We start from the raw sequence: 25022 nt of genomic DNA on the forward strand, positions 1-25022 counted from the left end.
CCCACGGTGTCCCCACGGTGTCCCCATGGTGTCCCATCACCCCATTGACCCCAGCGTCCCCATTGACCCCAGCGTCCCCATTGACCCCAGTGTCCCCATAGTGTCCCATCACCCTGATGTCCCCATCGACCCTACTGACCCCAATGTCCCCATAGTGTCCCATCACCCCAATGTCCCCATTGACCCCAATGTCCCCATCGACCCTAATGACCCCAATGTCCCCATTGAACTCAATGTCCCCATTGACCCCAATGTCCCCATCGACCCTAATGACCCCAGTGTCCCCATGGTGTCCCATCACCCCAATGACCCCAATGTCCCCAATGACCCCAATGTCCCCATTGACCCCAGTGTCCCCATAGTGTCCCATCACCCCAGTGTCCCCATTGACCCCAATGTCCCCATCGACCCTAATGACCCCAGTGTCCCCATTGACCCCAGTGTCCCCATTGACCCCAATGTCCCCATTGACCCCAATGTCCCCATCGACCCTAATGACCCCAGTGTCCCCATGGTGTCCCATCACCCCAATGACCCCAATGTCCCCATTGACCCCAGTGTCCCCATAGTGTCCCATTGACCCCAATGTCCCCCTCGACCCTAATGACCCCAGTGTCCCCATGGTGTCCCATCACCGCAATGACCCCAATGTCCCCATTGACCCCAGTGTCCCCATAGTGTCCCATTGACCCCAATGTCCCCCTCGACCCTAATGACCCCAGTGTCCCCATGGTGTCCCATCACCCCAATGACCCCAGTGTCCCCAATGACCCCAATGTCCCCATCGACCCCAATGTCCCCATTGACCCCAGTGTCCCCATAGTGTCCCATCACCCCAGTGTCCCCATTGACCCCAATGTCCCCATCGACCCTAATGACCCCAGTGTCCCCGTGGTGTCCCATCACCCCAATGACCCCAATGTCCCCATCGACCCCATTGACCCCAATGTCCCCCTCGACCCTAATGACCCCAGTGTCCCCATGGTGTCCCATCACCCCAATGACCCCAATGTCCCCATTGACCCCATTGCCCCCATCGACCCCATTGTCCCCATCAACCCTACTGACCCCAGCGTCCCCGTGGTGTCCCATCACCCCGATGTCCCCGCGATGTCCCCAGGTGATCATGGCCACTAACCGTGCCGACACGTTGGACCCGGCTCTGCTGCGTCCCGGCCGATTGGACCGCAAAATCGAATTCCCGTTACCGGACCGACGCCAAAAACGACTCATTTTCTCCACCATCACTGGGAAAATGAACCTCTCCGAGGAGGTGGACCTGGAGGACTGTATCCTAAATGGGGGTTATGGGGTCGATGGGGGCAATTGGGGCAATGGGGTCAATGGGGGCGTTGAGGGGAATGGGGTCAACGGGGGCATTGGGGTCAATGGTTACGTTGAGGGGAATGGGGTCAATGGGAACATTGGGGGCTATGGGGGTAATCAGGTTATTGGGGTCAATGGGGGTAATGGGGTCAATGGGGGCATTGGGGTAAATGGGGACATTGGAGGCATTGGGGGCATTGGGGTCAATGGGGGCGTTGAGGGGAATGGGGTCACGGGTCATTGGGGACAATGGGGTCAATGGGGACATTGGGGGCTATGGGGTTAATCAGGTTATTGGGGTCAATGGGGGTAATGGGGTCAATGGGGACATTGAGGGGAATGGGGTCAATGGGGACGTTGAGTGGAATGGGGTCATTGGGAACATTGGGGTCAATGGGCGCATTGGGGTCAATGGGGACAATGGGGTCAATGGGGGCATTGGGGTAAATGGGGACATTGGAGGCATTGGGGGCATTGGGGTCAATGGGGGCGTTGGGGTCAATGGGGGCGTTGAGGGGAATGGGGTCAATGGGGGCATTGGGGTAAATGGGGACATTGGAGGCATTGGGGGCATTGGGGTCAATGGGGGCGTTGGGGTCAATGGGGGCGTTGAGGGGAATGGGGTCACGGGTCATTGGGGACAATGGGGTCAATGGGGACATTGGGGGCTATGGGGGTAATCAGGTTATTGGGGTCAATGGGGGTAATGGGGTCAATGAGGACATAGAGGGGAATGGGGTCATTGGGAACATTGGGGTCAATGGGGACATTAAGGGGAATGGGGTCATTGGGAACATTGGGGTCATTGGGAACATTGGGGTCAATGGGGGCATTGGGGTCAATGGGGGCAATGGGCTCAATGGGGACATTGAGGGGAATGGGGTCAATGGGGACATTGAGTGGAATGGGGTCATTGGGAACATTGGGGTCAATGGGGACATTAACGGGAATGGGGTCATTGGGAACATTGGGGTCAATGGGGACATTAAGGGGAATGGGGTCATTGGGAACATTGGGGTCAGTGGGGTCATTGGGGTCTCTATGGGGTCAGTGGGCTCTCTATGGGGTCAGTGGAGTCTCTATGGGGTAATTGGGGTCTATATGGGGTCAGTGGGGTTTCTATGGGTTAATTGGGGTCTCTCTGGGGTCAGTGGGGTCTCTATGGGGTAATTGGGGTCTCTATGGAGTCAGTGTGGTCTCTATGGGGTCAGTGGGGTCTCTATGGGGTCAGTGGGGTTTCTATGGGTTAATTGGGGTCTCTCTGGGGTCAGTGGGGTCTCTATGGGGTCAGTGGGGTCTCTATGGGGTCAGTGGGGTGTCTATGGGTTAATTGGGGTTTCTCGGGGGTCAGTGGGGTCTCTATGGGGTCTATGGGGTCAGTGGGGTCTCTATGGAGTCTATGGGGTCTCTATGGGGTCAGTGGGGTCTCTATGGGGTCAGTGGGGTTTCTATGGGTTAATTGGGGTCTCTCTGGGGTCAGTGGGGTCTCTATGGGGTCAGTGAGGTCTATATGGGGTCAGTGGGGTTTCTATGGGTTAATTGGGGTCTCTCGGGGGTCAGTGGGGTCTCTATGGGGTCTATGGGGTCAGTGGGGTCTCTATGGGGTCAGTGGGGTCTCTAAAGAGATATTGGGGTCTCTATGGGGTCAGTGGGGTCTCTATGGAGTCAGTGTGGTCTCTATGGGGTCAGTGGGGTCTCTATGGGTTAATTGGGGTCTCTATGGGGTCAGTGGGGTTTCTATGGGTTAATTGGGGTTTCTATGGGGTCAGTGGGGTCTCTATGGGGTCTATGGGGTCAGTGGGGTCTCTATGGGGTCAGTGGGGTCTCTAAAGAGATATTGGGGTCTCTATGGGGTCAGTGGGGTCTCTATGGAGTCAGTGTGGTCTCTATGGGGTCAGTGGGGTCTCTATGGGTTAATTGGGGTCTCTATGGGGTCAGTGGGGTTTCTATGGGTTAATTGGGGTTTCTATGGGGTCAGTGTGGTCTCTATGGGGTCAGTGGGGTCTCTAAAGAGATATTGGGGTCTCTATGGAGTCTATGGGGTTTCTATGGGGTCAGTGGGGTCTATGGGGTCTGTGGGGTTTCTATGGGGTCATTGGGGTTTCTATGGGGTCAGTGGGGTCTCTATGGGGTCAGTGTGGTCTTTATGGGGTCAGTGGGGTTTCTATGGGGTCAGTGGGGTCTCTATGGGGTCCGTGGGGTTTCTATGGGGTCATTGGGGTTTCTATGGGGTCAGTGGGGTCTCTCTGGGGTCAATGGGGTCTATGGGATCAGTGGGGTCTCTTTGGGGTCAGTGTGGTCTCTATGGGGTCAGTGGGGTCTCTAAAGAGATATTGGGGTCTCTCTGGGGTCAGTGGGGTTTCTATGGAGTCTATGGGGTTTCTATGGGGTCAGTGGGGTCTATGGGGTCTGTGGGGTTTCTATGGGGTCAGTGGGGTCTCTCTGGGGTCAGTGGGGTCTATGGGGTCAGTGGGGTCTCTATGGGGTCAGTGGGGTCTCTAAAGAGATACTGGGGTCTCTATGGGGTCAGTGGGGTCTCTATGCAGTCTATGGGGTTTCTATGGGGTCAGTGGTGTCTCTATGGGGTCAGTGGGGTCTCTATGGAGTCTATGGGGTTTCTATGGAGTCTATGGGGTTTCTATGGGGTCAGTGGGGTCTCTCTGGGGTCAGTGGGGTCTATGGGGTCAGTGGGGTCTCTATGGGGTCAGTGGGGTCTCTATGGGGTCTCTATGGGGTCTGTGGGGTTTCTATGGGGTCAGTGGGGTCTCTATGGGGTCAGTGGGGCCCTGTGTGCCGGAGCAGCAGCCCTTTCCTTCACCCCGACCCCACAGACGTGGCGCGGCCCGATAAGATCTCAGGAGCCGACATCAACTCCATCTGCCAGGAGGTGGGGGGGGCTGGGGGGGGTATGGGGTGGGATATGGGGGGGGTATGGGGATATGGGGATATGGGGTGGGATATGGGGGGGGAAATGGGGATATGGGGTGGGATGTGGGGGGATATGGGGGGATATGGGGATATGGGGTGGGATATGGGGATATGGGGTGGGATATGGGGAGATATGGGGTGGGATATGGGGGGATATGGGGATATGGGGTGGGATATGGGGAGATATGGGTGGGATATGGGGGGATATTGGGGGGGATATGGGGGGATATGGGGATATTGGGGGGGATATGGGGATGGATTTGGGGATATGGGGTGGGATATGGGGAGATATGGGTGGGATATGGGGGGATATTGGGGGGGATATGGGGGGATATGGGGATATTGGGGGGGATATGGGGATGGATTTGGGGATATGGGGATATGGGGTGGGATGTGGGGGGGGATATGGGGGGATATGGGGGTATGGGGTGGGATATGGGGGGATATGGGGGGATATGGGGATATGCGGTGGGATATGCGGTGGGATATGGGGAGATATGGGGTGGGATATGGGGGGATATGGGGGGGATATGGGGGGATATGGGGATATTGGGGGGGATATGGGGGGATATGGGGATATGGGGTGGGATATGGGGATATGGGTGGGATTTGGGGATATGGGGTGGGATATGGGGGGATATGGGGAGATATGGGGTGGGATATGGGGATATGGGTGGGATTTGGGGATATGGGGTGGGATATGGGGGGATATGGGGAGATATGGGGTGGGATATGGGGATATGGGGGGGGATATGGGAGGGGATACAGGGGGATATGGGGGATATGAAGGGGGATATGGGTGGGATATGGGGGGGGATATGGGGAAATATGGGTGGGATATGGGGTGGGATATGGGGATATGGGGTGGGATGTGGGGGGATATGGGGATATGGGGTGGGATATGGGGAGATATGGGTGGGATATGGGGGGATTTGGGGAGATATGGGGTGGAAAATGGGGATATGGGGGGGATATGGGGTGGGATATGGGGGGAGATATGGGGATATGGGGTGGGATATGGGGATATGGGGTCGAATATGGGGGATGTGAGGGGTGATATGGGGTGGGATATGGGAGATACGGGGTGGGATATGGGGATATGGGGTAGAATATGGGGGATGTGAGGGGTGATATGGGGTGGGATATGGGGATATGGGGCATATTGGGGATATGGGGTGGGATATGGGGCGGATATGGAGATGTGGGGCCGCGTTTGGGCCATCGCTGGGATCAGCCCTAGGGAAACATTGGGGTCACGGCGCAGCGATGGGGGGTTTGCGGGGTCGACGTGGGGTGCGACGTCGCGATGACGGCGTCGCCATGTCACGATAATGTCCGTCACGACATCAGGGCGGGATGCTGGCGGTGAGGGAGAACCGTTACATCGTGTTGGCCAAAGACTTTGAGAAGGCCTACAAGACCGTCATCAAAAAGGACGAGCAGGAGCACGAGTTCTACAAGTGACCTGCAGGGGGCGCTATGGGGCGCTATGGGGCGGTTTTGGGGTCCTATGGGGCCCTATGGGGCGGTTTTGGGGTTCTGTGGGGTGGTTTTGGGGTTGGACGGGGCGGTCCAATAAAGCTCAGCCGTTGGTCACTGCTGGTGTGAGAGTGGATGGGTTGGGGACAATGGGGTCAATGGGGGATGTGGGGTCATTGGGGGCAATGGGGTCAATGGGGACATTGGGATCAATGGGGTCAATGGGGGATGTGGGGTCAATGGGGTCAGTGGGGTCAACAGGGGCAATGGGGGATATGGGGTCAATGGGGACATTGGGATCAATGGGGTCAATAGGGTCATTGGGATCATTGGGGTCAATGGGGACGTTGGGGTCAATGGGACCATTGGGGTCAATGGGGACATCGGGGTCAATGGGGACATTGGGGTCAATGGGGACATTGGGGTCAATGGGGACATCGGGGTCAATGGGGACATTGGGGTCAATAGGGTCAATGGGATCATTAGGGTCAGTGGGATCACTGGGGTCAATGGGATCATTGGGGTCAATGGGGAAACATTGGGGGTGCTGTGGGGCTCTATGGGGCTCTATGGGGTGGTGTGGGTTTCTGTGGGTGGTTTTGGGGTCCTATGGGGCGCTATGGGGCGGTTTTGGGGTTCTGTGGGGTGGTTTTGGGGTTGGACGGGGCGGTCCAATAAAGCTCAGCCGTTGGTCACTGCTGGTGTGAGAGTGGATGGGTTGGAGGGGGGCTTTGGGGGATGTGGGGTCATTGGGGTCGATGGGGTCAATGGGGGCAATGGGGACATCGGGGTCAATGGGGACATTGGGGTCAATAGGGTCGATGGGATCAATAGGGTCAGTGGGATCATTGGGGTCAATGGGAACATTGGGGTCAATGGGGACGCATTGGGGTTGCTGTGGGGCTCTATGGGGCTCTATGGGGCGGTGTGGGGTTCTGTGGGGTGGTTTTGGGGTCCTATGGGGCCCTATGGGGCGGTTTTGGGGTTCTGTGGGGTGGTTTTGGGGTTGGACGGGGCGGTCCAATAAAGCTCAGCCGTTGGTCACTGCTGGTGTGAGAGTGGATGGGTTGGGGACAATGGGGTCAATGGGGGATGTGGGGTCATTGGGGTCAGTGGGGGCAATGGGGTCAATGTGGACATTGGGATCAATGGGGTCCATGGGATCATTGGGGTCAATGGGGACGTTGGGGTCAATGGGGTCAATGGGGGGATATGGGGACATTGGGGTCAACGGGGGATATGGGGGCAATGGGGACATCGGGGTCAATGGGGACATCGGGGTCAATGGGATCATTGGGGTCAATGGGGGCAATGGGGACATTGGGGTCAATAGGGTCAATGGGGTCAATGGGGTCAATGGGATCATTGGGGTCAATGGGAACATTGGGGTCAATGGGGACACATTGGTGTTGCTGTGGGGCTCTATGGGGCCGTATGGGGCAGTTTTGGGGTTCTGTGGGGTGGTTTTGGGGTCCTATGGGGCTCTATGGGGCCCTATGGGGTGGTGTGGGGCCCTATGGGGCGGTTTTGGGGTTCTGTGGGGAGGTTTTGGGGTTGGACGGGGCGGTCCAATAAAGCTCAGCCGTTGGTCACTGCTGCCTTGGGGTCACTGGGGGGATATGGGGTCAATAGGATCAATGCAGGCATTGGGATCAATGGGGTCATTGGGGTCAATGGTGTCAATGGGATCAGTGGGGTCAATGGGATCATTGGGGTCAATGGGGACGTTGGGGTCAATGGGACCATTGGGGTCAATGGGGACATTGGGGTCAATGGGGTCAATGGGGGGATATGGGGACATTGGGGTCAACAGGGGATATGGGGGCAATGGGGACATCGGGGTCAATGGGATCATTGGGGTCAATGGGGGCAATGGGATCAATAGGGTCAGTGGGATCATTGGGGTCAATGGGGACACATTGGGGTTGCTGTGGGGCTCTGTGGGGCTCTATGAGGCGGTGTGGGGTTCTGTGGCGTGGTTTTGGGGTCCTATGGGGCTCTATGGGGCCCTATGGGGTGGTGTGGGGCCCTATGGGGCGGTTTTGGGGTTCTGTGGGGTGGTTTTGGGGTCCTATGGGGCTCTATGGGGCCCTATGGGGCGGTTTTGGGGTTCTGTGGGGTGGTTTTGGGGTTGGACGGGGCGGTCCAATAAAGCTCAGCCGTTGGTCACTGCTGGTGTGAGAGTGGATGGGTTGGGGACAATGGGGTCAATGGGGGATGTGGGGTCATTGGGGTCGATGGGGGCAATGGGGTCAATGGGGACATTGGGATCAATGGGGTCAATGAGGTCCATGGGATCACTGGGGTCAATGGGGACATTGGGGACATTGGGGTCAATGGGGGGGATATGGGGTCAATGGGGGGGATATGGGGCATTGGGGTCAACGGTGGATGTGGGGGCAATGGGGACATCGGGGTCAATGGGGACATTGGGGTCAATGGGGGGGATATGGGGACATTGGGGTCAACAGGGGATATGGGGGCAATGGGGACATTGGGGTCCATGGGGACATTGGGGTCAATAGGGTCAATGGGATCAATAGGGTCAGTGGGATCATTGGGGTCAATGGGTACGCATTGGGGTTGCTGTGGGGCTCTATGGGGCTCTATGGGGCGGTGTGGGGTTCTGTGGGTGGTTTTGGGGTCCTATGGGGCTCTATGGGGTGCTATGGGGCGGTTTTGGGGTCCTATGGGGCGCTATGGGGCGGTTTTGGGGTTCTGTGGGGTGGTTTTGGGGTTGGACGGGGCGGTCCAATAAAGCTCAGCCGTTGGTCACTGCTGCCTTGGGGTCACTGGGGGATATGGGGTCAATAGGATCAATGCGGGCATTGGGATCAATGGGGTCATTGGGGTCAATGGTGTCAATGGGATCAGTGGGGTCAATGGGATCTTTGGGGTCAATGGGGACGTTGGGGTCAATGGGAACGTTGGGGTCAATGTGAAAACATTGGAGTTGGTGTGGGGCTCTGTGGGGCCCTATGGGGCGGTGTGGGGTTCTATGGGGCGGTTTTGGGGTTCTGTGGGGCGGTTTTGGGGTTGGACGGGGCGGTCAGCCGTTGGTCACTGCTGGTCTGAGAGCGGATGGGTTGGGGATAATGGGGTCAATAGGCGGAGCTCCTCCGGAAAGAACCGAAGTTCTTCGGCAACCGGAAGTCAATACCCGAACGGCGCTCGGAACCGGAAGTCGGTACCCGAAGGGCTCCGAAGCGCTCCGAGCGGCCATGGCGTGACTTCCGTCCCTTCCCCCCCTCCCCCATTTTTTCTTCACTGCGGATTCTCAGCTTCTCCGGTCGCCCCCCGGGTTTCGCTCCGCCCCCTCCGGGGGGTCCATGGGCCGGGAACGGGGCGGCGGGGGGGCGGCCGAGCGGAGGAGGCAGCGCTGGGATGGGCGAAAGGAATCGGAGCGGCTGAGGGAACCCGAAGGCGTCCGAAGGGAGCCGAACGGGAGCCGAAGGTCTCCGAAGGGACACGAAGTGGTCTGAGGGGACCCGAAGGTGTCCGAAGGGAGCCGAAGATCTCCGAAGGGACACGAAGCGGCCTGAGGGGACCCGAACGCCTCCGAAGGGAGCCGAACCGGACCCGAAGAATCCCGAAGCGGTCTGCAGTGACCCGAACGCCTCCGAACGGATCCGGAAGGACCCGAATCGGACCCGAAGAATCCTGAAGAGGTCTGTGGTCACCCGAATGCTTCCGAACGAATCCGGAAGGACCCGAATCGGACCCGAGGACACCCGAAACAATCTGCAGTGACCCGAACGCCTCCGAACGGGCCCGAATCGGACCCGAGGACATCCGAAGCGGTCTGCGGTCACCCGAACATCTCCGAAGGGATACGAAAGGACCCGAACCGGAGCCGAAGAGACCCGAAACAATCTGCAGTGATCCGAACGGACCCGAATCGGACCCGAGGACACCCGAAACGGTCTGCGGTCACCCGAATGCCGCCGAACGGATCCGGAAGGACCCGAACCGGAGCCGAAGAGACCCGAAGCGATCTGCAGTGACCCGAACGGCTCCGAACGGACCCGAATCGGACCCGAGGACACCCGAAACGGTCTGCGGTCACCCGAACACTTCCGAAGGGATCCGGAAGGACCCGAACCGGACCCGAGGACACCCGAAGCGGTCTGCAGTGACCCGAACGGCTCCGAACGGACCCGAATCGGACCCGAGGACACCCGAAACGGTCTGCGGTCACCCGAACACTTCCGAAGGGATCCGGAAGGACCCGAACCGGACCCGAGGACACCCGAAGCGGTCTGCAGTGACCCGAACACCTCCGAACGGACCCGAGGACACCCGAAGCCATCTGCAGTGACCCGAACGCTGCCGAACGGACCCGAACCGGACCCGACGACACCCGAAGTGATCTGCGGCCACCCGAACGCCTCCGAACGGATCCGAAGAGACCCGAAGCGATCTGCAGTGACCCGAACGCTGCCGAACGGACCCGAACCGGACCCGAAGAATCCCGAAGCGTTCTGAAGGGTCTCCCCGAAGAGGCCCGAACCGGGCCCGGCCCGCCATGGCCTTCAGCGGCCCCGCGCTGTTCCTCCTCGGCCTCCTGATGGGTGAGCGCGACTTCAGACCCCCAAACCCACCCCCAAATAACCCCCACCCACCACGGGACCCCCCCGACCCCTCAAAGGATCCCTTCAAGGACCTCTCAAAGTCGTCGTGTCCCCGCCCCTCCCCCCCCCTTATGAACCTTCCAGGACCTCAAGCCTCCCCATGACCCCCTTATGAACCTTCCAGGACCTTATAACCTGCTCTGGACCCCCCCAAGAACCTTCAAGGACCCACAAAGAGCCTTCAAGAACCCTATAACCTTCCCATGACCTCCCCATAAATCTTCCAGGACCCCAAACCTCCCCAGGACCCCCCCATGAACCTTCCAGGACCCTATAAGCTCCACAAGATCCCCCCCATAAACCTTCCAGGACCCAAAAGCCCCCTTAGGATCTCCCTATGAACCTTCCAGGACCCCCCCAATAGCTTTCCAGGACCCTATAACCTTCCCATGACCCCCCCCATCAACCTTCCAGGACCCCAAACTGTCCCAGGACCCCCCCATGAACCTTCCAGGACCCTATAAGCTCCACAAGATCCCCCCCATAAACCTTCCAGGACCCAAAAGCCCCCTTAGGACCCCCCCATGAACCTTCCAGGACCTCAAACCTCCCCGCGACCCCCTCATGAACCTTCCAGGACCCTCTAACCCCCTTAGGACCCCCCCCATGAACCTTCCAGGACCTCAAACCTCCCCATGACCCCTTATGAACCTTCCAGGACCTTATAACCTGCTCAGAACCCCCCCAAGAACCTTCCAGGACCCACAAGGAGCCTTCAAGGACCCTATAACCTTCCCATGACCCCCCCCATCAACCTTCCAGGACCCCAAACCTTCCCAGGACCCCCTCATGAACCTTCTAGGACCCTCTAACCCCCTTAGAAGCCCCCCATGAACCTTCCAGGACCTTATAACCTGCTCTGGACTCCCCCAAGAACCTTCCAGGACCCACAAAGAGCCTTCCAGGACCCTATAACCTTCCCATGACCCCCCCATCAACCTTCCAGGACCCCAAACCTCCTTAGGATCCCCCCCATGAACCTTCCAGGACCCTATAAGCTCCACAAGATCCCCCCCATAAACCTTCCAGGACCCAAAAGCCCCCTTAGGATCTCCCTATGAACCTTCCAGCACCCCCCCAATAGCTTTCCAGGACCCTATAACCTTCCCATGACCCCCCCGTGAACCTTCCAGGACCTTATAACCATCCCAGGACCCCCCCATGGACCTTCCAAGACCTCAAACCTGCCCTGAACCCATCCATAAACCTTCCAGGACCCCAAAAAGCCTCCCCACGACCCCCTCATGAACCTTCCAGGACCCAAAGACCCCCCAGGACCTCCCCAGGAACTTTACAGGACCTCCCATGAACCTTCCAGGACCTTATAACCTTCCCATGACCCTCCTATGAACCTTCCAGGACTTTATAACCTCCCCATGACCCCCCCATGAACCTTCCAGGACCTTATAACCTCCCCAGGACCCCCCCCAAGTAAACCTTCCAGGACCTAAAGCCCCCTTAGGACTTTCCTATGAATCTTCCAGGACCTCCTATGAACCTTCCAGGACCTTATAACCTCCCCACAACCCCCTCCTATGAACCTTCCAGGACCTTCTAATCTTCCCAGAACCCCCCCATAAACCTTCCAGGACCTTATAACCTCCCCATGACCCTCCTATGAACCTTCCAGGACCTCCCATGAACCTTCCAGGACCCTAAACCTCCCCATGATCCCCCCATAAACCTTCCAGGACCTTATAACCTCCCCATGACCCTCCTATGAACCTTCCAGGATCTTATAACCTTCCCATGACCCCCCCATAAATCTTCCAGGACCTTATAACCTTCCCATGACCCCCCCATAAATCTTCCAGGACCTTAAATCTTCCCCTGTAACACCTCAGAAGCTAAGCAGGGTCCGCCCCGTTCAACCTTTGGATGGGTGACCTGAACACCCAAACTTCCATTTTTCACCCCAAAATCCTGAATTTTTAGGGTTCCCCTCACCCAACCCCCTTTAATGACATCAGTAATATTGGGGGGGTGTCCATTTTTGGGTTCATTTTGGGGTTTTTCACCAATTTTCCCCCTGTTGCACCTCAGAAGCTAAGCAGGCTCTGCCCCGTTCAGCCCTTGGATGGGTGACCTGAACCCCAAAACTTCCACTTTTCACCCCAAAATCCCCAAGTTTTGGGGCTCCCCTAATTCTTAGCCCCCCGTTGCCCCACCCCACATTTCCCCATTCATGTTTTTGGGGTTAATTTTGGGTTTTTACCCCAATTTTCCCCCCTGTAACACCTCCGAAGCTAAGCAGGGTCCGCCCCATTCAGCCCTTGGATGGGTGACCTGAACCCCAAAACTTCCATTTTTCACCCCAAAATCCCGAATTTTTGGGGTCCCCCTCACCCAACCCTCTTTAATGACATCAGTAATATTGGGGGTGTGTCCATTTTTGGGTTCATTTTGGGGTTTTTCACCAATTTTCCCCCCTGTAACACCTCAGAAGCTAAGCAGGGTCCGCCCCGTTCAGCCCTTGGATGGGTGACCTGAACCCCAAAACTTCCATTTTTCACCCCAAAATCCCCAGTTTTTGGGGTCCCCCTCCGACAGCCCCCCTTACTGACATCAGTAATGTTGGGGGGGTGTCCATTTTTGGGTTCATTTTGGGTTTTTCACCAATTTTCCCCCTGTTGCACCTCAGAAGCTAAGCAGGGTCCGCCCATTCAGCCCTTGGATGGGTGACCTGAACCCCAAAACTTCCATTTTTCACCCCAAAATCTTGAATTTTTGGGGTCCCCCTCCTCAACCCCCCTTAATGACATCAGTAATATTGGGGGGGTGTCCATTTTTGGGTTCATTTTGGGGTTTTTCACCAATTTTCACCCTGTAGCACCTCAGAAGCTAAGCAGGCTCTGCCCCGTTCAGCCCTTGGATGGGTGACCTGAACCCCAAAACTTCCATTTTTCACCCCAAAATCTTGAATTTTTGGGGTCCCCCTCACCCAACCCCCTTTAATGACATCAGTAATATTGGGGGGGTGTCCATTTTTGGGTTCATTTTGGGTTTTTTCACCAATTTTCCGCCTGTAGCACCTCCGAAGCTAAGCAGGGTCCGCCCCGTTCAGCCCTTGGATGGGTGACCTGAACCCCAAAACTTCCATTTTTCATCCCAAAATCCCCAAGTTTTGGGGCTCCCCTAATTCTTAGCCCCTTGTTGCCCCCCCACATTTCCCCATTCATGTTTTTGGGGTTAATTTTGGGTTTTTACCCCAATTTTCCCCCCTGTAACACCTCAGAAGCTAAGCAGGGTCCGCCCCGTTCAGCCCTTGGATGGGTGACCTCAACCCCCCCCCCCCCCCCTTCAAATCCCTCAAATCCCACTTTTTCACCCCAAACTTTTGGGGTCTTCTCCCTTAATTCTTTTCCCCCCTCCAGCCCCGGGGGTCCTGGGGGGTTGCGTGGAGGTGGATTCGGAGACAGAAGCCGTGCTGGGAGCTCCATTCAAACTGCTTTGCATCGCCTGCAAGCGACGAAGCGAGACCCCAGCAGAGGCAGAGGGGGAATGGTTCTTTAGGGCTGAGGGAGCCCCCGAGTTCACCAAGGTGAGGTGGGGGGGGTGTGTGGGGCACGGGGAGGGGGTGATGGGGTGGTTATGGGGTGGTTGGAGGGGTTTATGAGGGGTTATGGGGTGATTGGAGAGGGTTAGAGGGGGAGGAGGGGGGTTATGGGGTGATTGCAGGGGGTTATGGGGTGATTGGTGGGGATTTGGGGGGGTTATGGGGTGATTGGGGGAGTTATGCGGGGTTATGGGGTGATGGGAGGGGGGTATGGGGGGTTATGGGGTGATTGGAGAGGGTTAGATGGGGAGGAGGGGAGTTATGGGGTGATTGGAGGGGGTTAGGGGGTGATGGGAAGGGGTTATGGGAGGTTATGGGGTGTTTGGAGGGGGTTTATGGGGGCTTATGGGGTGATGGGAGGGGGTTATGGGGGGGAAAAGGGGGGTTATGGGGTGATTGGAGAGGGTTATGGGGAGTTATGGGGTGATTGCAGGGGGTTATGGGGTGGTTGGAGGGGGTTATGGGAGGTTATGGGGTGATGGGAGGGGGGTTATGGGGTGATGAGAGGGGGTTATGGGGTGATTGGAAGGGGAGGAGGGGGGTTATGGGGTGACTGGAGGGGTTATGGGGTGATGAGAAGGGGTTATGGGAGGTTTTGGGGTGATGGGAGGGGGTTATGGGGTTTATGGGGTGATCGGAGGGGGTTATGGGGTGATTGGAGGGGGTTTATGGGGGCTTATGGGGTGATCTGAGGGGGTTATGGGGGGGAAGAGGGGGGTTATGGGGTGATCTGAGGGGGTTACTGGGGGTTATGGGGTGATTGGAGAGGGTTAGAGGGGGAGGAGGGGGGGTTATGGGGTGATTGGTGGGGATTTGGGGGGGGTTATAGGGTGATTGGAGGGGGTTATGGGGCAGAAGAGGGGGGTTATGGGGTGATGGGAAGGCGTTATGGGAGGTTATGGGGTGATGGGAGGGGGTTTATGGGTGCTTATGGGGTGATGGGAGGGGGTTATGGGGGGAAAAGGGGGGGTTATGGGGTGATTGGAGAGGGTTATGGGGAGTTATGGGGTGATTGCAGGGGGCTATGGGGTGGTTGGTGGGGATGTGGGGGGGTTATGGGGTGGTGGGAGGGGGTTATGGGATCTCTGTGGGTCCAGCCCCACATTTAGAGCTCTCCATCCCCCCACAGATCCTCCACTGCACCCCAAAGGAGGGCGCCTGGGTTGCCCCCGGCCCTTTCCAAGGGCTGCTGTGGGTCCCTATGGGGTCCCTATGGGTCCCTGTTTGTCCCTATGGGTCCTTACTGGTTTCTGTGGGTCCCTATGGGGTCCCTATGGGTCCCTGTTTGTCCCTATGGGTCCTTACTGGTTTCTGTGGGTCCCTATGGGTCCCTATGGGTTTCTGTTGGTCCCTATGGGTCCCTATGGGTCCCTATGGGTCCCTATGGGTTTCTATGGGTCTCTGCATCTCAATGGGTCCCTGTGGGTCCCTATGGGTCCCTATGGGTCTCTATGGGTCCCTATGGATCTCAGTGGGTCCCTATGGGTCTCTATGGTTCCCTATGGATCTCAGTGGGTCCCTATGGGTCCCTATGGGTCTCTATGGGTCTCTATTGGTCCCTATGGATCTCAGTGGGTCCCTATGGGTTCCTATGGGTCTCTATGGGTCTCTATGGGTCTCTATGGGTCCCTATGGATCTCAGTGGGTCCCTATGGGTCACTATGGGTCCCTGTGGGTCCCTATGGGTCACTATGGGTCCCTGTGGGTCCCTGTGGGTCTCTATGGGTCTCTATGGATCTCAGTGGGTCCCTATGGGTCCCTATGGGTCTCTGTGGGTCTCTATGGGATCTCTGTAGCGTTCTATGGATCCCTATAGGTCTCTGTGGGTCCCTATGCATCCCTATGGGTCTCTATGCGTCCCTTATGGGGTCCCATAGATTCCTCTGGATCTCTGTGGGTCCAGCCCCACATTTACAGCTCTCCATCCCCCCACAGATCCTCCACTACACCCCAGAGGAGGGCGCCTGGGTTGCCCCCGGCCCTTTCCAAGGGCTGCTGTCGTGGAATGGCTCCCGTGGGACTCGGGATATTCAGGACCTGTCTGTTCGTCTGTCCGCCGTGGGGAGGCCCCACGCCGGGCTCTACGTCTGTCGCCTGCGTCGCAACCTCACCTTTGAGGGCTACACGTACAGCCTGGCCCGAAACAAGAGTGTGAAGCTGGCCGTGGTGGAGAGCGGTACTGTGCCTTTAAGAGAGCTGGGGGGGGAGTGGTACTGTGCCTTTAAGAGAGATGGGGGGGGAAGTGGTACTGTGCCTTTAAGAGGGTGGTACTGTGCCTTTAAGGGAGCTGGGCGGGGAGCGGTACTGTGCCTTTAAGAGAGCTGGGGGGGGAGTGGTAGTGTGCCTTTAAGAGAGATGGGGGGGGAGAAGCAGTACTGTGCCTTTAAGAGAGCTGGGGGGGGAGTGGTACTGTGCCTTTAAGAGAGCTGGGGGGGAGTGGTACTGTGCCTTTAAGAGAGCTGGGGGGGGAGCGGTACTGTGCCTTTAAGGGAGCTGGGGGGGAGTGGTACTGTGCCTTTAAGGGAGATGGGGGGGGAAGTGGTACTGTGCCTTTAAGAGAGCTGGGGGGGAGTGGTACTGTGCCTTTAAGAGAGCTGGGGGGGGAGCGGTACTGTGCCTTTAAGGGAGCTGGGGGGGAGTGGTACTGTGCCTTTAAGAGAGATGGGGGGGGAAGTGGTACTGTGCCTTTAAGAGGGTGGTACTGTGCCTTTAAGAGAGCTGGGGGGTGGGAGCGGTACTGTGCCTTTAAGAGAGCTGGTGAGGGAGTGGTACTGTGCCTTTAAGAGAGATGGGGGGGAGGGGAAGCAGTACTGTGCCTTTAAGAGAGCTGGGGGGGGAGTGGTACTATGCCTTTAAGGGAGCTGGGGGGGGCAGAAGTGGTACTGTGCCTTTAAGAGAGCTGGGGGGGAGCGGTACTGTACCTTTAAGAGAGCTGGGGGGAGGGAGTGGTACTGTGCCTTTAAGAGAGCTGGGGGGGTGGGGGAAGCGGTACTGTGCCTTTAAGAGAGCTGGGGGGGGGAGCGGTACTGTGCCTTTAAGAGAGCTGGGGGGGGAGTGGTACTGTGCCTTTAAGAGGGTGGTACTGTGCCTTTAAGAGAGCTGGAGAGGGGGAGTGGTACTGTGCCTTTAAGAGAGCTGGGGGGGAGTGGTACTGTACCTTTAAGGGAGCTGGGGGAGAAGTGGTACTGTGCCTTTAAGAGGGTGCTACTGTGCCTTTAAGAGAGCTGGAGGGGGGGGAGTGGTACTGTGCCTTTAAGAGTCTTAGGGGGCGTGGCTTAAAGGGGGGGGCGTGGCCTGAGGGAGGGGAGTAGGAGGTGGGGGGGTGGTGAGGTTGGAGGGGTTTATGGGGGTACTATTGCTTTAAGGGGGCGTGGCCTCCGGGGAAGGGGGTGGGGTTGCAGGGGGGCTTAAGGGGGGGACTGTCGCTTTAAGGGATCAGGGGATGGGGGTGGTAGGGGTGCGTTGGAGGGGTTTAAAAAGGGACGCTGTTGCTTTAAGAGGGCGTGGCTTAGGGAGGGGGCGTGGCCTGAGGGCGTGGCTTAGGGAGGGGGCGTGGCCTGATTGGGCGATGGGTGGGGGGTTGGGAGGAGTGAAGGGAGGGTTTGAGGGGGTACTGTTGCTTTAAGGGGGCGTGGCCTATGCAGGAAAGGGGCGTGGTTTTGGGTCAAGGGGGGCGTGGCCTATTCCCAAGCACTGCTGGTGTCTGTAGGGCTTTGCAATGGGTTGGGGGGGAAGGGGGCGGGTTAGGGGGCGTGGCTGGAAGGAAATGGGCGTGGCTTTCTGTTAAGGGGGTGTGGCCAAAGCCAGAAGGGGGCGTGTTTTATGTGTTGGGGGTGTGGCCTATTCCAAAGCACTGGTGATGCCTATAGGGCTTTGTAATAGGGAATGGGGATGGAGGGGAGGCGTGGCTTAAACGAGTGGGCGTGGCTTTAGGAGAAAGGGGGCGTGGCCAGTGCCAGCAAGGGGCGTGGCTTTGGATTAGTGGGGCGTGGCCTAGCCAAGTGCACTGATGTCCATAGGGCTTTGCAATGGGAAAGGGGGGGGGCGAGGTAGGGGGCGTGGCTTGCACGAAAGGGGCGTGGCTATAGAGGAAGGCGTGGCCAAAGCCAGTGGGGGCGTGGCTTTGCGTTCAGGGGGCGTGGCCTATTCTGAAGCACTGGTGCTGCCCATAGGGCTTTGCAATGGGGAAAGGTAGGTCGGGGGTTAGCGTGGCTTGCACGAGGAGGGGCGTGGCTTACACGAGGGGGCGTGGCCAATGCAGGAAGGGGCGTGGCCTAAGCCAGAGGGGGCGTGGCCTATTCCGAAAGCACCAGTGATGCCCCATAGGGCTTTGCAGTGGGGAAAGGTGGGTCGGGGTTTAGTGTGGCTTGCACGAGGAGGGGCGTGGCTTACACGAGTGGGCGTGGCATATGCAGGAAGGGGCGTGGCAAAAGCCAGATGGGGGGTGGCCTATTCCCATGCACTGGTGCTGCCCCATAGGGCTTTGCAATGGCGAAAGGTGGGTGGGGGGTTAGCGTGGCTTGCACGAGGAGGGGCGTGGCTTACACGAGGGGGCGTGGCCTATGCAGGAAGGGGCGTGGCGAAAGCCAGAGGAGGCGTGTCTTTGTGTTCGGGGGCGTGGCCTATTCCCAAGCACTGGTGCTGCCCATAGGGCTTTGCAATGGGGAAAGGTGGATTGGGAGTTAGCTTGGCTTGCACGAGGAGGGGCGTGGCTTACACGAGGGGGCGTGGCCTATGCATGAAGGGGCGTGGCCAAAGCCAGATGGGGCGTGGCCTATTCCCAAGCACCGGTTATGCACATAAGGCTTTGCAATGGGGAAAGGTGGGTCGGGGGTTAGTGTGTCCAGCACGAGGGGGGCGTGGCTTACACGAGGGTGCGTGGCCAAAGCAAGAGGGGCGTGGCTTTGTGTTCAGGGGGCGTGGCCTATTCCGAAACACTGGTGCTGCCCATAGGGCTTTGCAATGGGGAAAGGTGGGTTGGGAGTTAGTGTGGCTTGCACGAGAGGAGGGGGGGCGTGGCTTACACGAGGGGGCGTGACCAAATCCAGAGGAGGCGTGGCTTTGTGTTCAGGGGGCGTGGCCTATTCCCAAGCACCGGTGCTGCTCATAGGGCTTTGCAATGGGGAAAGGTGGGTCGGGGGTACGGGTGGTTTGCACGAGGGGAGGGGGGGCGTGGCTTACACGAGGGGGCGTGGCCAATGCAGGAAGGGGCGTGGCCTAAGCCAGATGGGGCGTGGCCTATTCCCAAGCACCGGTGATGCACATAAGGCTTTGCAATGGGGAAAGGTGGGTCGGGGGTTAGCGTGGCTTGCACGAGGAGGGGCGTGGCTTACACGAGGGGGCGTGGCCTATGCAGGAAGGGGCGTGGCCTATGCCAGATGGGGCGTGGCCTATTCCCAAGCACCAGTGATGCCCCATAGGGCTTTGCAATGGGGAAAGGTGGGTCAGGGGTACGGGTGGTTTGCACGAGGGGAGGGGGGGCGTGGCTTACACGAGGGGGCGTGGCCAAAGCCAGAGGGGGCGTGGCCTATTCCCAAACACCGGCAATGCACATAAGGCTTTGCAATGGGGAAAGGTGGGTTGGGAGTTAGTGTGGCTTGCACGAGGGGGGCGTGGCCTACACGAGTGGGCGTGGCCTATGCAGGAAGGGGCGTGGCGAAAGCCAGAGGAGGCGTGGCTTTGTGTTCAGGGGGCGTGGCCTAATCCAAAGCACTGGTGCTGCCCCATAGGGCTTTGCAATGGGGAAAGGTGGGTTGGGGCTTAGCGTGGCTTGCATGAGGAGGGGCGTGGCTTACACGAGTGGGCGTGGCCTATGCAGGAAGGGGCGTGGTCAAAGCCAGAGGGGGCGTGGCTTTGTGTTCAGGGGGCGTGGCCTATTCCCAAGCACTGGTGCTGCCCATAGGGCTTTGCAATGGGGAAAGGTGGGTCGGGGGTTAGCGTGGCTTGCACGAGGAGGGGCGTGGCTTACAAGAGGAGGCGTGGCCAAAGCCAGAGGGGGCGTGGCCTGTTCCCAAGCACTGGCAATGCACATAAGGCTTTGCAATGGGGAAAGGTGGGTTGGGAGTTAGTGTGGCTTGCACGAGGGGGGCGTGGCCTACACGAGTGGGCGTGGCCTATGCAGGAAGGGGCGTGGACAAAGCCAGAGGGGCGTGGCTCTGTGTTCAGGGGGCGTGGCCTATTCCAAAGCACTGGTGATGCCCCATAGGGCTTTGCAATGGGGAAAGGTGGGTCGGGGGTTAGCGTGGCTTGCACGAGGAGGGGCGTGGCTTACAAGAGGAGGCGTGGCCAAAGCCAGAGGGGGCGTGGCCTATTCCCAAACACCGGCAATGCACATAAGGCTTTGCAATTGGGAAAGGTGGATTGGGAGTTAGCTTGGCTTGCACGAGGAAGGGCGTGGCCTACACGAGTGGGCGTGGCCTATGCAGGAAGGGGCGTGGCCAAAGCCAGAGGGGGCGTGGCTTTGTGTTCAGGGAGCGTGGGCTATTCCCAAGTACTGCTGCTGCCCATAGGGCTTTGCAATGGGGAAAGGTGAGTTGGGGGTAAGGGCGGTTTGCACGAGGGGAGGGGGGCGTGGCTTACACGAGGGGGCGTGGCCTATGCAGGAAGGGGCGTGGCCTAAGCCAGATGGGGCGTGGCCTATTCCCAAGCACCGGTGATGCACATAAGGCTTTGCAATGGGGAAAGGTGGATTGGGAGTTAGCGTGGCTTGCACGAGGAGGGGCGTGGCTTACACGAGGGGGCGTGGCTTGCACCGACAGAGCGCCGGGACCTGGCGAGCATCGTGTCGGAGGTGCTGATGTACGTCCTGATCGTGCTGCTCACCCTTTGGCTGGCAGCTGAGATGCTGTATTGCTACAGGAAAGTGGCAGCTGCCTCCGCACCGCCCCCAGACAGCGCGTGAGTTTTCGGGGGGGGGGGGGGGGTGGGATTGGGGGGGGAAAATAGGGGGATTGGAGGTAATTACGGTAATGAGGGGAGGGAATTGGGGGGGAATTACGGTAATGGGGAGATTTTGGGGGGAGCTGGGGGGTTAATTACGGTAAGTGGGAAATTGGGGGGGGAATTATGGTAATGGGGAGATTTTGGGGGGAGCTGGGGGGTAATTACGGTAATGGGGAAATTTTGGGGGGAGCTCGGGGTAATTATGGTAATGGGGAAGTTGGGGAGGGAATTGGGGGGTAATTACGGTAATGGGGAGATTTTGGGGGGAGCTGGGGGTAATTATGGTAATGGGGAAATTGGGGAGGGAATTGGGGGTTAATTACGGTAATAGGGAAATTTTGGGGAGGGAGCTGGGGGGTAATTACGGTAATGGGGAAATTTTGGGGGAATTGGGGGTAATTACGGTAATGGGGAAATTTGGGGGAGGGAATTGGGGGTAATTACGGTAATGGGGAGATTTTGAGGGGAGCTGGGGGGTAATTACGGTAATGGGGAAATCTTGGGGAGGGAATTGGGGGTAATTACGGTAATGGGGAGATTTTGAGGAGAGCTGGGGGGTAATTATGGTAATGAGGAAATTGGGGAGGGAATTGGGGGGTAATTACGGTAATGGGGAGATTTTGAGGGCAGCTGGGGGTAATTACGGTAATGGGGAAGTTGGGGAGGGAATTGGGGGGTAATTACGGTAATGGGGAGATTTTGAGGAGAGCTGGGGGGTAATTATGGTAATGGGGAAATTTTGGGGGGAGCTGGGGGTAATTATGGTAATGGGGAAGTTGGGGAGGGAATTGGGGGGTAATTATGGTAATGAGGAAATTGGGGAGGGAGCTGGGGGGTAATTATGGTAAGGGGGAAATTTTGTGGGGATCTGGGGGGTAATTACGGTAATGGGGAGATTTTGGGGAGAGAATTGGGGGGTAATTACGGTAATGGGGAAATTTTGGGGAGGGAATTGGGGGGTAATTACGGTAATGGGGAAATTTTGGGGAGGGAATTGGGGGGTAATTACGGTAATGGGGAAATTTGGGGGGAATTGGGGTAATTACGGTAATGGGGAGATTTTGGGGCGTGCTGGGGGTAATTACGGTAATAGGGAAATTTTGGGGGGAGCGGGGGGGTTAATTATGGTAATGGGGAAGTTGGGGAGGGAATTGGGGGTTAATTACGGTAATGGGGAAATTGGGGAGGGAGCTGGGGGTAATTACGGTAATGGGGAAATTTTGGGGGGTGCATGGGGGGTAATTACGGTAATGGGGAAATTTGGGGGAGGGAATTGGGGGTAATTACGGTAATGGGGAGATTTTGAGGGGAGCTGGGGGGTAATTACGGTAATGGGGAGATTTTGGGGGGAGCTGGGGGTAATTATGGTAATGGGGAAGTTGGGGAGGGAATTGGGGGGTAATTATGGTAATGAGGAAATTGGGGACGGAATTGGGGGGTAATTACGGTAATGGGGAAATTTTGGGGGGAGCTGGGGGTAATTACGGTAATGGGGAAGTTGGGGAGGGAATTGGGGGGTAATTACGGTAATGGTTTTGGGGTCGCTGGGGTTGGTTTTGGGGTCGTTTTTGGGGTGGTTTTGGGGTGGTTTTGGGGTGTCATTAGGGCAGTTTATGGGGTGTTTTTGGGGTGACACTGGGGTTGGTTTTGGGGTCGTTTTTGGGGTCATTTTTGGGGTGTTTTTGGGGTGTCATTGAGGTTGGTTTTGGGGTCGTTTTTGGGGTGTCATTGTGGGTGTCATTAGGGGAGTTTATGGGGTGTCATTGAGGTTGGTTTTGGGGTCGTTTTTGGGGTGGTTTTGGGGTATCATGGGGGTGACATTAGGGGAGTTTATGGGGTGTTTTCAGGGTGTCACTGGGGTTGGTTTTGGGGTCGTTTTTGGGGTCATTTTTGGGGTGTTTTCGGGGTGTCTGGTGGTGGTTTTGGGGTCGTTTTTGGGGTCATTTTTGGGGTGTTTTTGGGGTGTCATTGGAGTTGGTTTTGGGGTCGTTTTTGGGGTGTCATTGGGGTTGTTTTGAGGGGTTGTTTTTGGGGTGTCATTAAGGGTGTCATTAGGGCGGTTTATGGGGTGTTTTTGGGGTGTCATTGGGGTTGTTTTGGGGTTTTTAGGGTGTCATTGGGGTTGGTTTTGGGGTGTCATTGGGGGTGTCATTAGGGGAGCCTATGGGGTGGTTTTGGGGTGTCATTCGGGTTGGTTTTGGGGTTGGTTTTGGGGTGTCATTGGGGGTGTTTTTGGGGTTGTATTTAGGGTTGTTTTTGGGGTGTCACTGGGGTGTCATTAGGGGAATTTTTGGGGTGTTTTTGGGGTGTCATTAGGGGAGTTTATGGGGTGTTTTCGGGATGTCATTGGGGTTGGTTTTGGGGTCGTTTCTGGTGTGGTTTTGGGTTTCATTGGGGTGTCATTAGGGCAGTTTATGGGGTGTTTTTGGGGTGTCACTGGGGTTGGTTTTGGGGTCGTTTTTGGGGTCATTTGTGGGGTGTTTTTGGGGTGACTGGGGTTGGTTTTGGGGTCGTTTTTGGGGTGGTTTCGGGGTGTCATTAGGGGAGTTTATGGGGTGTTTTTGGGGTGTCATTGGGGTTGGTTTTGGGGTCGTTTTTGGGGTCATTTTTGGGGTGTTTTTTGGGTGTCATTGGGGTTGGTTTTCGGGTCGTTTTTGGGGTGGTTTTGGGGTGTTTGTTTTGGGTTGTCATTGGGGTTGGTTTTGGGGTCGTTAATGGGGTGTCATTGGGGTGTCATTAGGGGAGTTTATGGGGTGTCATTGGGGTTGGTTTTGGGGTCGTTTTTGGGGTGTCATTGGGGGTGTCATTAGGGGAGTTTATGCGGTGGTTTTGGGGTCGTTTTTGGGGTCATTTTTGGAGTGTTTTTAGGGTGTCATTGGGGTTGGTTTGGGGGTCATTTTTGGGGTGTCATTGTGGGTGTCCTTAGGGGAGTTTATGGGGTGTTCTTGGGGTTTCATTGGGGTTGGTTTTGGGGTGTCATTGGGGTTGTTTTTAGGGTGTCACTGGGATGTCATTAGGAGAGTTTATGGGGTGTATTTAGGGTTGGTCATTGGGGTTGTTTTGGGGTGTCATTAGGGGAGTCTATGGGGTGGTTTTGGGGTGTCATTAGGGTTGTTTTTGGGGTGTCATTCGGGTTGTTTTTGGGGTGTCATTCGGGTTGTTTTTGGGGTCATTTTTGGGGTGTCATTGTGGGTGTCATTAGGGGAGTTTATGGGGTGTTTTTGGGGTTTATTTAGGGTTGTTTTTGGGGTGTCATTGGGGTTGGTTTTGGGGTTGTTTTTGGGGTGGTTTTGGGGTGTCCTTGGGGGTTTCATTAGGGGAGTTTATGGGGTGTTCTTGGGGTGTCCTTGGGGTGTCATTAGGGGACTTTATGGGGTGTTTTTGGGGTGTCATTGGGGTGTCTTTTTAGGGTGTCACTGGGGTTGGTTTTGGGGTTGGTTTTGGGGTATTTTAGGGCTGCTTTCATTCCGACCCCATTATTTCTCCCCCCCATTTCCTCCCCCCCCAGCTCCGAGTACCTGGCCATCACCTCCGAGAGCAAGGAGAACTGCGCCGGGGTGCAGGTGGCCGAGTAGCACCCATGGGTGCCCCCCACTCCCCGCCCCCCCCCACCCCCCACCCCACCCCTCCACCCCTTGCAATAAATCCCCCCCCCCCCCACTTGGGGTGATGGGGGAGGGGGGGGGGGGTTGGCTCGGGTCCCTCCCCCCCCACCCATGGGTGCTGCCTTAAATGATACGGGGTTTTTGGGGGGGGGCACCCATGGGTGCTCGTGTGCAATAAATGGGTTCTGGGGGGCACCCATGGGTGCTCCTATAAAGGATTTGGGGGCACCCATGGGTGCTGCCTTAATGGATACGGGGTTTGGGGGCACCCATGGGTGCTGCCTTAAAGGATACGGGGTTTTTTGGGGGGGGCACCCATGGGTGCTCGTGTGCAATAAATGGGTTCTGGGGGGCACCCATGGGTGCTCCTATAAAGGATTTGGGGGCACCCATGGGTGCTGCCTTAATGGATACGGGGTTTGGGGGCACCCATGGGTGCTGCCTTAAAGGATACGGGGCTTTTGGGGGGGGCACCCATGGGTGCTCGTGTGCAATAAATGGGTTCTGGGGGGCACCCATGGGTGCTCCTATAAAGGATTTGGGGGCACCCATGGG

General features: G+C 57.3%; 2 protein-coding genes across 3 annotated transcripts in view; both read left to right on the forward strand.

Moving 5' to 3' along the window:
• PSMC4 (proteasome 26S subunit, ATPase 4) overlaps positions 1-5850 on the forward strand; it is a 44798-nt gene extending 38948 nt beyond the window's left edge. For both annotated transcript variants that reach the window (XM_090128210.1, XM_090128209.1), the window contains 3 exons: positions 1121-1289; positions 4158-4213; positions 5605-5850. In XM_090128210.1, the coding sequence (XP_089984336.1) occupies positions 1121-1289; positions 4158-4213; positions 5605-5718 (339 nt within the window). In that variant the 3' untranslated portion in view covers positions 5719-5850. The remainder of the gene's footprint in view (positions 1-1120; positions 1290-4157; positions 4214-5604) is intronic.
• Positions 5851-8541: 2691 nt separating this feature from the next.
• On the forward strand, positions 8542-24471 carry SCN1B (sodium voltage-gated channel beta subunit 1). Its single transcript, XM_090128211.1, has 5 exons — positions 8542-10304; positions 13739-13905; positions 15856-16096; positions 20679-20817; positions 24371-24471. The coding sequence occupies exons 1-5, from the start codon at positions 10259-10261 to the stop codon at positions 24435-24437; spliced, it is 660 nt and encodes a 219-aa protein (XP_089984337.1). The 5' UTR covers positions 8542-10258; the 3' UTR covers positions 24438-24471.
• Positions 24472-25022: the final 551 nt, after the last annotated feature.

Source organism: Phasianus colchicus, chromosome 32 (genome assembly GCF_987193195.1).
Source record: "Phasianus colchicus chromosome 32, bPhaCol1.hap1.1, whole genome shotgun sequence".
NCBI lineage: Eukaryota > Metazoa > Chordata > Aves > Galliformes > Phasianidae > Phasianus > Phasianus colchicus.

Coding starts and splice junctions, on each gene's coding strand:
- SCN1B (XM_090128211.1), top strand. CDS start 10,259: ATGGCCTTCAGCGGCCCCGCGCTGTTCCTCCTCGGCCTCCTGATGG. Junction 13,906..15,855: donor GAGCCCCCGAGTTCACCAAG/GTGAGGTGGGGG, acceptor ATCCCCCCACAG/ATCCTCCACTACACCCCAGA. Junction 20,818..24,370: donor GCACCGCCCCCAGACAGCGC/GTGAGTTTTCGG, acceptor CTCCCCCCCCAG/CTCCGAGTACCTGGCCATCA.